Source organism: Impatiens glandulifera, chromosome 6 (assembly GCF_907164915.1).
Source record: "Impatiens glandulifera chromosome 6, dImpGla2.1, whole genome shotgun sequence".
Taxonomy (NCBI): Eukaryota; Viridiplantae; Streptophyta; class Magnoliopsida; order Ericales; family Balsaminaceae; genus Impatiens; species Impatiens glandulifera.
The window spans coordinates 55,069,381-55,084,921 of record NC_061867.1 but is presented as its reverse complement, the minus strand read 5'-3'; the positions used below and the strand labels follow the sequence as shown (position 1 = coordinate 55,084,921).

Genomic DNA, 15,541 nt, shown 5'->3' with positions numbered 1-15,541 from the left:
ATATATAGACAATCAAATATATAAAATCATAAAACCCATCATGAAATATAATACCAAATCTATATATATATAATGATGCTTAATTTTTAAAGTGTCCGGATTGGCGGGTCGAGAGCTGTGGTTAATTTGGATACTTGGGTCGGATTGTGGGTTGACCCGTTTTTAAATTTAAAACGGTTAAAAATAAAATTAAAAATGCTAGAGGTATGTTTCGAACTTGCAACCTAACAAAACAAGTACAACTCTTTAACCAACTAGGCTACAAATACTTTATATTTTAAATTCAACACCAAACTTGATAAACGCGGGACGTTTTAATATTAATATAAGTTCAACTTTTTAACTAACTAATCTATATATATATAATGATGCTTAATTTTTAAAGTGTCCGGATTGGCGGGTCGAGAGATGTGGTTAATTTGGATACTTGGGTCGGATTGTGGGTTGACCCGTTTTTAAATTTAAAACGGTTAAAAATAAAATTAAAAATGCTAGAGGTATGTTTCGAACTTGCAACCTAACAAAACAAGTACAACTCTTTAACCAACTAGGCTACAAAGACTTTATATTTTAAATTCAACACCAAATTTGATAAACGCGGGACGTTTTAATATTAATATAAGTTCAACTTTTTAACTAACTAATCTATATATATATAATGATGCTTAATTTTTAAAGTGTCCGGATTGGCGGGTCGAGAGCTGTGGTTAATTTGGATACTTGGGTCGGATTGTGGGTTGACCCGTTTTTAAATTTAAAACGGTTAAAAATAAAATTAAAAATGCTAGAGGTATGTTTCGAACTTGCAACCTAACAAAACAAGTACAACTCTTTAACCAACTAGGCTACAAATACTTTATATTTTAAATTCAACACCAAACTTGATAAACGCGGGACGTTTTAATATTAATATAAGTTCAACTTTTTAACTAATTAATCTATATATATATAATGATGCTTAATTTTTAAAGTGTCCGGATTGGCGGGTCGAGAGATGTGGTTAATTTGGATACTTGGGTCGGATTGTGGGTTGACCCGTTTTTAAATTTAAAACGGTTAAAAATAAAATTAAAAATGCTAGAGGTATGTTTCGAACTTGCAACCTAACAAAACAAGTACAACTCTTAAACCAACTAGGCTATAAAAACTTTATATTTTAAATTCAACACCAAATTTGATAAACGCGGGACGTTTTAATATTAATATAAGTTCAACTTTTTAACTAACTAATTTATATAGGTGTTGAGTAAATTGATATTTGGGTCGGATTGTGGGTTGACCCACCCAAAAACTTAAAACGGTTAAAAATAAAATAAAAAATGTTATCCGTAATTTTTTTTCACGATTTTTATATTAATACTCGTGCAAATGCACGGGAAAAATGCTAGTTTAATATAATATAACAATGAAAGTAAAATAAACCCAAAAATTCACTACTACATTAACTTAAGTAAGACAGTTTTGAATTTAAACTACAAATCCACAACAAAAACAGCCCTGCATCCACAAAAAAATGATAATCAACTTCAAAATCAAGTAAATAAGAGCATGCCAAGTCAACAGAGGACTGCCACATCATCAAAAACAGGTAGACATGTCAGCAATCAGAGTATAGTTTCAATGATGTGGCAGCCATGTCAGCATCTCTTGCTTTATCAAAAACCAAAGTAGAGCTTGATCATTACCTATTTACATGACTAAATAAGAACTCCTTAAGCTGAGCTGGGGAACGTTTGGTTCTCGAAAAGTTTAGTTAACTTCAGATTAATGTTGGCATAAGATTCTTCCTGATGCACATCTACTAGTCCACAGTTTTTCAATACCTACAAAATGTAAACCAAACAAACTTTACAAAAAAAGACACTTCAAATAGCTTTTACAAAAGGGGGATTACATAAGATTCTCACCAAAGTCTCATAGAACATCCTAGCACATATTTTTCTGCTTTTCCCTTGTACAAGTTTATCCAAAACAAGATTTTCAGATGAAGATCCTGATATGGGTGTACATGATGATGACTTCTCTTTCAAATACTCAGCTAATTTTCTGCAAAACAAGAATTATGATCAAATAAATCATTAGTTGTTTGTAAATGTTATATAAGAAAGATAAAAATGAATGTAGGTTATTTGAAAATTATTCGGGGATTCTTGCTTTACAAGTTAAAAGATGGTAGGTTATTTGAAAATTATTCGAATAACCCATACCAAACAAACAAGGCCATTTCAACAATGAAGAAAGCTACCTTGTGGTTGGTGACAATGTATCAATTCCTTGGTCTCTTCTAAAACCTAAAAAGCATTAGAATCAATAAGCTGTTAAAAATAGCATCTAAGAATTATATTCAATGCAATCAAAGGGTGAATTAAGCATAAAAGATATAACTTTCTAAAGGATTATGGAGCTTACTAGCAACACTAGGCGTGTTATCTTCTTTTACCAGAAAATCGAGTTCCTGCAAGAAAAAATACAATCTCCAATCATTTCATTGAAGATGATCCAAACGAAAAACAACCAAAATGAGCAATCAATCAGACTAGTGTCATGTGGATTTGTTCATAAATCAACAGTAAATTCATGATCCTGATACCTTGCAATTTTGCATACATTATTCATCATGATGTTGGTAATATTTTAACTCAAACTTACATCTTCAAATTCTGAATCCGTCATCTCTGGAATATCAGGAAGATTTGGTTGTTCCAAATGAAAGTCCATTTGATCTGACATTTCAGAACCAATAGTTCCAGCTGATGTCCCAAATCCTTGACTGTGAGTCCATCTTCCTTCAGTTTCAACTGTTCCAGTTACTGTCCCAGCTGTGCTTTCGAATTGCAATTCTGGTATGGACCTTATATCATCATCATCCAATAAAGGAGTAAAATCACCTCTTCTCGAAGAAGGAACCGGTTCATTATGAGAATAAAATGGATCAGGCAAACTACTTTCATTTCCAAGATCTCTATTATCTCGAATGTTTCCAATGTCCATATCAGAGACATTCGAAGGTGGAGCAGACGGTGAACTATTCGATTCTGGAACAGATTCTTTAACTACAGCAAGATGAGGCTTCGAAGCAATGTAATCCTTCTGGTAGAGGACATTCAAATCCTCATATATCCCTTTGGAAATTCAGAGATAGATTCCAATTAGTTATCAGTGGGGGCTAATTGAAAACTTTTAACGAAGAATTAACTTACCAGTTATTAGTGGCTCGTTGAAGACTTTTTCCTTCATCAATTTATTAGATAATTTCCAAACTCCCAAAACAGATGAAGAACCGCATCTCCTCTTCCTTCGAATATCCAAAGTGTTATCAAGAGCTGCCTTCATAAACCTGAACAGACACAATAATTTAGGAAAACTCAAAATGTACATGAGAAAATAAGCATTTGATCTATATAGATTAGCATATTACTTATTTGTCAATACTGTTGGATTATCAAATAACTGTCTCTTTCTCCTTCTTACTGCTGGTTGGACAACAACGGGCCTTGATGATTGCTGAAGTTCAAAGTTAGGTGACCCTGCAGCTGAATTAGTGATCATGGATTCAATTTTCTTAGTTTCTGAGTTAAAAAATTACATAGAACATTGCATTATGTTGTTTTAACAGGGAAGAAGAAGTTACCCACCAAGTAAAATATCTGAATCAAAAACATTAGCACTTTCCCTTTGTTGGATTCCTGGAGTTAATAGTTTATCTCCTTCCATAGAAGAACTCCCATTTAAATCAGCACTCATAATTTCATTCTCTATTTCTCGATCTGGTTCAATTATATCATCTTGCTTTACTAGACGAGGCACTGATAAATTAACCACGGGGCTGGCATTAACGGCGTCGCGTATCCTTTCAGGAGTTACTGGAACCTCCTCTGATACTTGGGGATGAAAACTGTAATATCAAGAAAAAATTAAGAAAAAGTTTTAAAAAATTGATGAATTTGAGGAAATTCTTCATTTAGTATTCAAGAAACACATACTCTGAATCAACTTGTCTTGATCCTGGTGGAGAACCAGTTTCTCTCATTGAAATCTCTCTGAAGATATCCTGTAGCAGAATTATAATGAAATTTAACTACAACTCAATTAGAGAATGATTGCATTCAACTATTCAAGCTTACCTCATTGATATTAATGGTGATATAAGGGCTTCCACTAAAGTGAATTTGATCTGTCAATGTAATATCTTCCTCATTCCTAAGATGGGTATCCTTAAAACTGAAAATTTGAAATCTTTATTAATCAAACCATCATAAAAAAACAGCTAAAGAAGAGAATCAATGTTGGGTTCTTTAGGGTTCTTACCTTTCATCATAGTTCATATCAATATCTAGGGCATCCAGTTCAAATTTATCCGGTAAAGTAACAGAGTAAAAAGGTGCTTTGGTAGCATCTTCAGGTAAATCAACTTGAAATGAAGTAAATGCTTTCCTTATCCCAATCAAAACAACATTACAATCTTGAAAAAGATAATCAACCTTTTTCGAAAATATTCTAGTAACACCAAGCAAAAGATGACCTTGCATTCTCAATGCAATAGGAACTTCAGGAAACATAATACATTCTACAAAACATGAAAAACCCAGATGTCAAGAATGAAATCCGATTCAAGGTAATCCCTTTTTTCAAAATTTAATGACGAACATGAATATGGAACGTAAATCGGGAAAAGGGGGAGGAAATATACCGACGGTTGATGAGATATCAGTGGATGTGTAGTGAGATTTCTTCAATCTGTGCTGTAGATGAGCTGCGCACCATACTGTACCGAGTGGACCTTTACGAGCGAGGAAAGACTGAGAATAGAACATTATTGGCGATTCTTGGTTTACAGAGATTGAATCGAAATTGTGATTAGGGTTCTTTCTTTCTTAGTTTCTTATACAATGGTTTTTGATAAATTGCGATTCTTGCGGTAATGGGAGCGGGAAATGTAGAGAAATGGCGCCAATTGATGGCTTCTTGAAGACACTTGAAATATTTTGGGTACTAAAATTTTGTTTTATTATTATTATTTATATATGATAATGATTTTTTTTTTATTTAATTCCATAAATAATTTTGTACCAAATATTAATTCATAAATAAATTATTAATTTTATATAAAATAAATAAATATTTATGGAATTAAATAATTTAGAATGAAAATGATGTAACAACCATTCATATAATATATATATATATATATAAGCAAAAACATAGTTCCAAATATTGTCATAAAGACACAACTCTCTTTCTTTCTCGGTGAATGTCTTATTTTTTATGTTGTTTTTTTGTTTGGTACGATAATCTGTTTAGTCATATCGGTTTTATTGTCTCGTAATTTTATAATTCGAATAATACTTGTAGTCGTTTGTTACTCATAGGGATGTAAATGAGACGGGCCGAACAGTATCATTCTCGAGCTCGGCTCGAGCCGAACAGTATATATTCAGACTCGAGCTCGAGCTCGGCTCGTATGGATTTATTTGAGCTCACGAGCCGCTCGTGCTCGGCTCGTTTAAAGCTCGTTTAGAAAGTTCGTTAAGAGCTCGTTTAAAGCTCGTTTATAAATTGAACATGTTCGTTTATAGCTTATTTTTATTTTCATCACTTATATTTTAGTTGATGTTGTTTTTTTGTTTGGCACGATAATCTGTTTAGTCATATCGGTTTTATTGTCTCGTAATTTTATAATTCGAATAATACTTTTAGTCGTTTGTTACTCATAGGGATGTAAATGAGACGAGCCGAACAGTATCATTCTCGAGCTTGGCTCGAGTCGAACAGTATATATTCAGGCTCGAGCTCGTTTCGAGCTTTTACAATCGAGCTCGAGCTCGGCTCGTATGGATTTATTTGAGCTCACGAGCCGCTCGTGCTCGGCTCGTTTAGAAAGCTCGTTTAAAGCTCGTTTAGAAAACTCGTTAAGAGCTCGTTTATAAATTGAACATGTTCGTTTATAGCTTATTTTTATTTTCATCACTTATATTTTAGTTGATGTTGTTTTTTTGTTTGGTACGATAATCTGTTTAGTCATATCGGTTTTATTGTCTCGTATTTTTATAATTCGAATAATACTTTTAGTCGTTTGTTACTCATATGGATGTAAATGAGTCGAGCCAAACAGTATCATTCTCGAGCTCGGCTCGAGCCGAATAGTATATATTCAGGCTCGAGCTCGTTTCGAGCTTTTACAATCGAGCTCGAGTTCGGCTCGTATGGATTTATTTGAGCTCACGAGCCGCTCGTGCTCGGCTCGTTTAAAACTCGTTTAGAAAGCTCGTTAAGAGCTCGTTTAAAGATCGTTTATAAATTGAACATGTTCGTTTATAGGTTATTATTATATTAATATAAATATAATCATGTAATAATATTAATTATTATAATTATATATTACTATTTTTTTTAATAATTTACAAATTATATTTAAACAATATTATAATTGAACGTGTTCGTGAGCTTATAAACGAATTTGTTCGTGAGCTTATAAGCGAACCTATAAACGAACATGTTCGTGAGCTTACGAGCCGAATATCGAGAAGTTCAAGCTCGGCTCGTTTAAATTTTCGAGCTTTTAAACGAGCTTGAGCTCGGCTCATTAAGACTAACGAACGAGCTCGAACGAGCTTTTTGTGGAGCCGAGATTCGAATAGCTCGCGAGCAGCTCGGTTCATTTACATCCTTAATTGTGACGAAATAATGGAATTTGAATTTTTTTTTCATTTTTTCAATAAAAAAATTATTCGATTTGATCTTTTATATTGAAAACTTTTTACGTATAATCTCATGATTTGTATATATTTCTCACTATTTCAGTCATATATGTTACATGTAGAAAGTCAATTTTCATTTGGCAAAATGTTTTCGGTGATGATTACCAACTCTTGATTAAGGATAATTTTAACTGTTGTTTATAATATTTTGTAAAGATTCTTCCGACACTGTTTTATTGGTTCGTTCGACTTATTCTACTTTACTCGTTGTCGTTTACTGAAATGAGTTCGTTTTTAGAAAAATCTTCAACAAATCGCATAACCGTTTGAGAGTTTTATTTTTATAAAATGTCTATTCAACTTAACATCTAAATCATCCATTATTAATTTTGATTTTATAAAATGTTATAAAACAAAATAATAAAAAAACATAAATTACAAATTTCCACTTTAATTTTTTAGTACAAATAGAAAAATAGAGAAACGTTTGAAACCCCTATTCTGACCTTACGAGCGCCTAGCGATTCAATCCTACGCCACCGCCATGTTCCGTCACGCCGCCGCCCGCGTTCTCTCTCGATCCACGGCGACCACCGCCATCGCCACCGCCTCTAGGTCTCGTTTATTCTCCACTGAAGCATTCTCAGTTCATACATCTGATGAATCGTTCGTAGAGGCATGGAAGAAAGTGATCCCTAACATCGAGCCACCTAAAACTCCTCTTTCCTTCATGAAACCTAGGCCACCGACTCCTTCAACCATTCCTTCAAAGCTCACAGTTAACTTTGTTCTCCCATATTCATCTGAGCTATCAGCTAAGGAGGTAATCAGGACAATTGTATTTCATCTCATCGTTTACTTTATCGTTTTTTTGTTTGATTCAACGTTATTGTGATTAACATTGATTAGTTGAGATCTATTTCCAGGAGAAGATAGTTGTTTTAGATTCAACGATTTTCCCATTTCAAATGATTGAGATATAGGTTGAGAGCGAAATCTTGTTTTAATGAAGAATTACAATTGATTATCATATGAACAAGACAGCAACAAGTTAATGCTTTGTGAAAATCTTTCATAAAAAACAGCACAAGGAATAGAATTAATGTTGAATTTTTTAGGGTTCCCAAGCATTTTGATTTTTTATTTTAGAATAATAAAAGGATCAGATCTTCCCGGGTCCTCGTACTAGGTAAAGGTCCTCTAACACTGGATATGTCAAAGTGAGTCCTTTCATTCCATTCTGAATTCTTTAGTTCAGAATGAATCAAATCTCCCCAAGTAGGATTCCCTTTTGATGAGAGATATGAACAAGAAGCTTATAGAAAGCTAGTGTTTTCTGAATTGTATGAAGCCAGTAAGCAAACCACGAATCCATGGGTATTTGAACAGGAGTATCCGGGAAAAAAGCAGAATATTTGATGGAAGAACGGGGGATCCTTTTGAACAACCTGTTATAATAGGAAAACTTTATATCTTGAAATTATTTCATCAAGTTGATAAAATCCATGGAGTCTTCTTCATGGAAAACCCGCTTGATTTAGATCGTGAAAATCGAAACAATGTGTTATGACTTGACTCCGCAGTCAATCCTATTTCCAATAAGGGCAGTTGACTATTGAATCCGATTTTCTTAACTTTTGTCGTAGTTCATATCAATATCTAGGGCATCGAGTTGAAATTGTATCTGATAAGGTGAGAGTAAAAAAGTGCTTTGGTAGCATCTTCTGGTAAATCTACTGCATTCCTTATACTAAACAGATGTGAATTTCATGTGAATTTGATATCTTAAGGAGGATCATAGTAATGATTAGAGTAGCTGTTAAGAACTGTTTACAGTTCCTTTCTGGGGATTTAGGCTTGGAATTATGGTTCCATCTTATTGTATGATGGGTGTGCCATAAAGCTGCAGACCTGTTGAGATAATTTAATGTCTGAAGATTTGAGCTAGCACAAATGATTTATTGGCTTTCTTGAATGTTCTTCGTTCTTTTTTTGTTTACTTTGAAAAGAATAATATGAATAATACACTTGATCTAGTAAGGGACCTTAGATAGTTTGACCTTAAATATTGCCTTTGATAATATAGACTGAGTTCTCTTCCTCACTGCATATAAGTGATGTTTAGTTGTGCAGAGCAGTATAACTTATTTTGGTGCATGAGGTCCTTAGAATCATGATGGGTGTTCTAGAAAAATAGATGAGAAACAAACTCTTGAACCTTATTCCATAACAATTCTCCTCTCCTCCCATATGTGTGTTCTAGAAAAAGAGACGAGAAACTAGTGTTTAGACCTAACATAACTACCCTTAACCGTATATAACTACTAACTAAACACTAATAAATAATAATGTAACAATTCGCAATATTTCTTTGATTAGAACATAAGTTCAGCTTAATTAGAATTTTGATATTTCTTTGATTGTCTTGTGTTATAACTACAATTTACAACCCTTCTCAGTCATGATGAAGAGGCCTTGTAGAGAGGTTAAATTCCATTGCTCACTATTTGTTATTCAAACAGTTCTATATCCTTTTCCTAGTTAAAGTTGTATTATTTGTAGGTAACTACAGGAAACAGGAATGTAACCATTTTAAGCCCTGTTTGATGTGAATTAGCATTACCACTTTAGAGGGTGCTACAACTTTTATTCCTGTTGTAGATTCTTCATTCATACAAAATGAGTTTAACTATGTATTTTATTCACTTGGTCTTTTTCGGGTAATTTAAATAATCCATCATCTTTTCATTTATCCTCTCATCAATCATATCAGTCAAATCATTAACAAAAATACTCTATTTATTTCTTAAAGGAATAGTTTTTCATTATATACTCATTAAGTATCCAAATAACCCATTTTTCATAATCCAACCCCGAACAAGAGTTATTAGGCCTTAATCTGTTTTTCTTAATGATGCACAGAGCAAATGAAGACTTCTCTTCTTCAACTTTTGTATCTTTAATGCACGGACTAGAAACACCCAAACGTTATCTCATCTTGCTTGTATTAATGGTTTATATTCTGCAACAGATTTGCACATTCACGGATAATTTTGAAGATTAATATTTCATAAACGTGTATTATATATTTCAGGTGGATATGGTTATGGTACCAGCAACAACAGGAGTTATGGGTGTTCTTCCTGGTCACGTTGCAACAATAGCCGAACTAAAACCAGGGGTTTTATCAGTACACGAGGGTAACGACGTAACAAAGTACTTTGTAAGCGGTGGATTTGCTTTCATCCATGCAAACTCATATGCAGATATAATGGCAACTGAAGCTGTACCAATTGATCAAATTGATTCAAACTCCGTCCAGAAAGGACTTGCGGAATTTAACCAGAAATTGAACTCAGCTTCAACAGATGCTGAGAAAGCCGAAGCTCAGATTGGAGTTGATGTGCTAAGTTCTCTCAATTCCGCCCTCACAGGCTAGTTTTATGAACTCCTATTTTTTCACGATTTAATCAATCGATAATAATAATAATCTATTGTGTTACCGAGGATTATTACACATTTTACCTGTTTTGTTGATTTACTAAATCCATGTCCATGGTTTTATGGTGAGTAAGTAACCATATCATATGGAGATTATTCAGGATTTAGATGGGTTTTAATGAAGGCTGAGTTTTGAAATATAAACATATTTTTTTTTCTTTTATATATATCTTATTTAGAGGTGGATTGAAATGGGATCAATAAATAATTACTGATGTATATATATATAATAATGCTTAATAACGGGTTTTCGTACGATAAAACATGTGAGTTGTAAACGAGTCGGATTGTTACGTAGTTTAGCGGTGGTTTGATCCATTATCGAATTTTGATTAGTCAAGGAAATTAAAGTTATAGGTTATAAATGTTTGTACTGTGTTCTAATATTAATTTAGTTTTTTTAATAGGATAAATTATTTCATTAAATAATTATAGATGAATTTACATAATTAGTTTATTTTAAATAAATATTTAATTATTTTGTACTCCTAAATTTGGTTAGGAAAATTTTAAACTTATTGTCAATTTGTAATTTGATTTATTGGATATATTTTTGGAAGTGGGACATCATCATATAAATGTGAGAGATCCATGGCTTCATTAGATATTTTCAACTAAAATATTAACAAATTAATTTGTAATGTATAAATTATGAAATTTGTTGTCATTATTTGTTTGAATTATTTAAATAAATTTAATTATTTATTACATCATTTAATTCATTAATTAAAATATATTTTATTTTAAATTATTAATTTTTATTTTATTATTATATTTTAGTACATTTTTTAGTTTTTTATTAATAAAAAACATGAGTTTCTTAAAATCGTTACTATTATAACTTGAATAATAATAAATTATCTAAAGAGTTATTTAAATAATGTATTTGAATAGATTTTAAAAAACAAAAGTAAGTTATTTTTTATAAAAAAATTTAAAAGAGTATTATTATATATGATAAAAAAAAAAAGAAGGTAATTTAGTCTTTTAGTTGATTGATTTATTAGGATAGAATTTATAAAATAATTGTTATTTATTTTTAAATTATTTAAAAAGTTAACTAACTTTAAAATTATTTAGAATAAATTTTGATTTTAATATATATATATATATTAAATAAGATTATTATTATTTTTAATTATAAGATTCATTAAAGAAAAGGTACTTTAATGATGAAAAAAAAGAACATGTGGAGGAGAGGAGTGGACAAAATAATAAATAAGGAGACAAAAAATAATAATAGAGGGGGCCACGTCATATGGCAATGTTCATTTAATCTGGACCGTTGATTTAGTTGACAATTCCATCACGAACGCACATTCATTGATGACAGCTCCCACATAACGTAGAAATGCCACATACGTCACTAAAAGGTTTCTCCGCTGGCTTTGCTAAGCACGTGTAACAAATTATTTGTGTGTCAATTCATTTATTATTATTTTTTTATTTTAATAATTTTATTTAAGCTTGTATTATGTCTCACTTATTTTAATTTAATTTAATTAATTCATTATGATATCCAATTATAGCTTGTTTGATTTGGGTACTCTAGGATTTATTTTTTTATTTATTTGTTATATCACAATAATTCTAATCATTAAATTATTTATTTTATTAATTAAAATATTTTTATTTTATTTTTATTATTTTAATAAATAAACCAGTTAAAAACAAAAATAATATATTTTTTTTAAATATAAAACAACTTATTTAAAAAAAAAAAGACAAGATCAAATTCAATTCAATTTCATCTTGAGCTTGTTTGATTGTTGATTTGAAGTGAATTACTTTTAAAATATTATTATTTGATTGAAGAAGTAGGTTATTTGAAATTGTAAGAAAATGATTATCAAATGTCTTTTTATATTAGCTTTTTTTATATATATGAAAAGTTATAATAAACTTCACTTTACTTTATTTGAAATTGTTATAAAATAAATTATTAGTTTTTTAAGATGGAAAGTTTTTTTGACTTTTATTAAAATATATATAGTTTTTAGTTTAAATAATAATTGAATTTATTATATTTATTTTATTAAGTGTCACTCTCTTGTTATTTATATTATCCTAATGAGTTATTTTTAAAATTTATTTTAATAAATATAAAATAATAATATTTTAAATAATTAATTAATTTAATAGTTATAATGATAATGACATAATAATTATATTTTAGTATAAAATTGTGGTATTAATATTTATTGAACAAATATTTATTTTAAAAAATAAATAAAGAATATTTTCATGAAATTAGTGATTTGATGATTAAAATTATAGTAGTGTGATAGACAGATAAATTTTAAAAAACTGGATAAAAACTAAATAAAAAAAACTTATATCAAACCAATAGTTATATTATTTTGTTAAGTTGTAATTAAGAATTTAAAATAATTATAATTTTGTAGATGTATTTATTTGTTGAAATTCCAATTGTACTAGCTTTCAACTAGTCTTTATTTATAGTCATATTTGTCACCTTAGAAGTTGATTGATCTGAATTTAAATAATAAATAATAGAGTTTAGAGAAAAACAATAGCTACATGAAAAATGGTCTATTTATATTATTTATATTACATCATTAATATTATTTTAATATTTTAAATTATTATAAGAATAAATTAATAAATTATTATATTTATACATTAATTTATTTTGGTTGGTAATAACTTAAAAAGTATTATAAAGATTAACAACTTATTCACACAAAAAATTAATACACATACTTACTTAGAGTCAATAATATTAAAAATTTAGATATTCTTAACTAAAATTTTAATTTTTATAAATTTGTAATACTATATAAATTCTCATTTGATTTTTTTATATATTATTTGTATTGTTTAAAAATTAATATGTTATATATAAATTAATTATAATTAATTTCTCTCAAAAAATAATAATATAATAATTTGCCCATAACACATCCAATCAGTACTTTGCATTTGGCAGAGAGACGTAAGACGTTTATTGTGGGTCCCATGACGACGTGTCATTATTTGTTTTTGTTTCTGTGGGCCCCAATCTGACTCGACGATGACTCGAGTAATATTCAGTTATACCCTACTTGTGGGCCCCATTTATTAGCTGTTTATATTTGCACTTTTTGTCGTATTTCCAAAATTATCATTCTAGTCCCTAAAGAATTTTATTTGTATAATTATACCACTATATTTGTATGCATGTCAATTTCAGTGTAACTTAAATTATTTGAAAATGTCAATTCAACAAATCATTGTTATATAATGTCTATTCAAGTTGATGTTATAAATGGTAACCAATCATTTTTTAAACTTTAAAAGTGGTAATTTCCATATGTTTTATAATGAATTTAAATTAGTGAAACATTTATATCAATTGCAAGTTATTTTTGTACTTTTATTTTGTATAAGTGACAAAATAAAATTTCAATTTACAGAAGATATAATTTTACAAAAATGTAACATATTATTTGAAAAATAAAATTAGTATAATCTTATAGTCATTACAAAAGTTGTACTAAACAAGTAATTTAGAATCAATAATATTTCATCTCTTAATAATCATTTTTGTAACTTAAATTATCTTAATGAGTTTATTTTTCTTAACACAATCAATTATACCTGATCATTTACTTCAAGTTAATTTTTTTAATAAAAATTGAACTTAAAACATTTGATTTTTTTAGATAAAACTCTTATAGCTTGAATTATTTTAATGTGTATTTTTCTTAGTTAAAAAAATTGTTGAATTAAAATATTTAGATATCTTATATTTTTTTATGAGAAACATTGAGGAGAGAATAATATAACTGGTATATGGTTAGGAATGACAAGAATATTGACATGAATTATGTATTTTGAATTAATTGAAAATTTAATAAAAGAGAGAACTTTTGTATTTTTAATCCAATCAATAAAGATAAATTATTTTTGTCAATTATTTTTTCACGATAAAATGTGACGTTACTTTTTAATTTCTTAAAAAAATTCAATTTAATTTAACGTGTTTATCTAACTATTAAAAAAAATGGTAAACTTACATTACTCACACCACATTATTTTTTAACCCAATTTTTTACAAATCTACTCAACCCTAAATTCTAGATTCGTTCAGGTAAATAACCATAAAAGTTGAAGAAAGTAAGGATAATGAACCATACCAAAATCATAAATATAAACTTGAGTGTAAAATTTGATAAAATATATAAAGATGAAGGAGTGAAACAATTACAATTATTACCACTTGTATATTTTTAATTATTATTTATTATTTATAGAGTAGCCACCAGGATTCCATTCTTTCTGGATTCCATAAGTCGCCTGTAGTTTTAAAATACCGGATTCAAACCTTCAACCAATAAAAAAACATTTAAAAAAAACAATTAATTTTAATTGGTAAACCACATAATTAAATATAAACCGCGTCGTAGCTGATTACAATCTCCCAACCACCACTCTTCCCTTTTTCAATATATAAACACCCTTCTCTCTCACCATTTCTCCTCTCCCTCTCCTTTCTCTCTCTATACTCTCTCTCTAGAGAATTACAGTTCGCCGGAAAATGAGATCGGAACCGTCGTCGATCTTCTTCGCCGGTCGTGATGACTATGCACAACAAGAATCTCATTTCCTTGATTCATGTTTCCTTTGCCAGAAATCTCTCGGAAAGAACTGCGATATCTTCATGTACAGGTCAGTTTTCTTCGTCTGAATTCGATTGATTGTTAAGTTAGGGTTAGGTATTAGGCTATTAGCGATATGGAATCTGATTGGAGTTGTTATGTGTGATTTGTGCAGAGGTAATACGCCGTTTTGTAGTCAGGAATGTAGACAAGAACAGGTAGAGATTGATGAAGCTAAACAGAGGAGATGGAAGAGGAATTCTGTTAAGAAGAGTTCAGATTCGACGACGACGACGACGATAACGACGACGAGTAAATCTTCATCGAGTCCGAGTAAAGATGTAAGGAATGAAATAGTTGCTGTAGTTGTTTGATCGAAACTTTGTTGTTTATAATATATATGTTATGTAGATCAATAATTGAGATGATGATGATGATGAATATGATGATAATTCTCATGATTGATCATGGAATGTGACAATTTTGATTGTGATTTGTTGTTATTATTATGATTATGATTAGGTTTTGGATTTTGATGTTTTGGTTTATTTGAATTTGATGATATTAGGCTAAATTAGCTTAATCATATGGAAATGGTTATGTTAATTTTTGTTGAGATTCTATTTTCAACTTGATTATTGTTTAAAGAATAATTATTTTGTCTAAATACTATCAACTTATTTGTTTATTTTTTAAAATTTTGGGTGGAAAAATTATCTATATATCAATAGATTCAGAACA

General features: G+C 29.6%; 3 protein-coding genes across 3 annotated transcripts; 2 read left to right on the top strand and 1 right to left on the bottom strand.

The window, feature by feature from the left end:
• Positions 1 to 1,411: 1,411 nt before the first annotated feature.
• Positions 1,412 to 4,875, bottom strand: LOC124943930 (sister chromatid cohesion 1 protein 3-like). The gene is made up of 14 exons (XM_047484386.1): positions 4,691 to 4,875; positions 4,309 to 4,567; positions 4,125 to 4,221; positions 3,984 to 4,051; positions 3,636 to 3,895; positions 3,419 to 3,533; positions 3,201 to 3,337; positions 2,646 to 3,122; positions 2,569 to 2,590; positions 2,410 to 2,474; positions 2,246 to 2,291; positions 1,908 to 2,046; positions 1,686 to 1,823; positions 1,412 to 1,497 (listed from the first exon to the last, which is right to left on the bottom strand). The coding sequence occupies exons 1-13, from the start codon at positions 4,812 to 4,814 to the stop codon at positions 1,713 to 1,715; spliced, it is 1,920 nt and encodes a 639-aa protein (XP_047340342.1). The 5' UTR covers positions 4,815 to 4,875; the 3' UTR covers positions 1,412 to 1,497; positions 1,686 to 1,712.
• Positions 4,876 to 7,188: 2,313 nt separating this feature from the next.
• LOC124941801 (ATP synthase subunit delta', mitochondrial-like) lies at positions 7,189 to 10,268 on the top strand. Its single transcript, XM_047482153.1, has 2 exons — positions 7,189 to 7,521; positions 9,793 to 10,268. The coding sequence occupies exons 1-2, from the start codon at positions 7,243 to 7,245 to the stop codon at positions 10,135 to 10,137; spliced, it is 624 nt and encodes a 207-aa protein (XP_047338109.1). The 5' UTR covers positions 7,189 to 7,242; the 3' UTR covers positions 10,138 to 10,268.
• Positions 10,269 to 14,675: 4,407 nt separating this feature from the next.
• On the top strand, positions 14,676 to 15,291 carry LOC124942640 (FCS-Like Zinc finger 3). The gene is made up of 2 exons (XM_047483180.1): positions 14,676 to 14,870; positions 14,976 to 15,291. The coding sequence occupies exons 1-2, from the start codon at positions 14,740 to 14,742 to the stop codon at positions 15,172 to 15,174; spliced, it is 330 nt and encodes a 109-aa protein (XP_047339136.1). The 5' UTR covers positions 14,676 to 14,739; the 3' UTR covers positions 15,175 to 15,291.
• The last annotated feature ends 250 nt before the right edge of the window (positions 15,292 to 15,541 follow it).

Coding starts and splice junctions, on each gene's coding strand:
- LOC124943930 (XM_047484386.1), bottom strand. CDS start 4,814: ATGTTCTATTCTCAGTCTTTCCTCGCTCGTAAAGGTCCACTCGGTACA. Junction 4,052..4,124: donor TCACCATTAATATCAATGAG/GTAAGCTTGAAT, acceptor ATTCTGCTACAG/GATATCTTCAGAGAGATTTC. Junction 2,591..2,645: donor TTCAGAATTTGAAGATGTAA/GTTTGAGTTAAA, acceptor CAAAATTGCAAG/GTATCAGGATCATGAATTTA.
- LOC124942640 (XM_047483180.1), top strand. CDS start 14,740: ATGAGATCGGAACCGTCGTCGATCTTCTTCGCCGGTCGTGATGACTAT. Junction 14,871..14,975: donor TGCGATATCTTCATGTACAG/GTCAGTTTTCTT, acceptor TGATTTGTGCAG/AGGTAATACGCCGTTTTGTA.
- LOC124941801 (XM_047482153.1), top strand. CDS start 7,243: ATGTTCCGTCACGCCGCCGCCCGCGTTCTCTCTCGATCCACGGCGACC. Junction 7,522..9,792: donor CTGAGCTATCAGCTAAGGAG/GTAATCAGGACA, acceptor TATATATTTCAG/GTGGATATGGTTATGGTACC.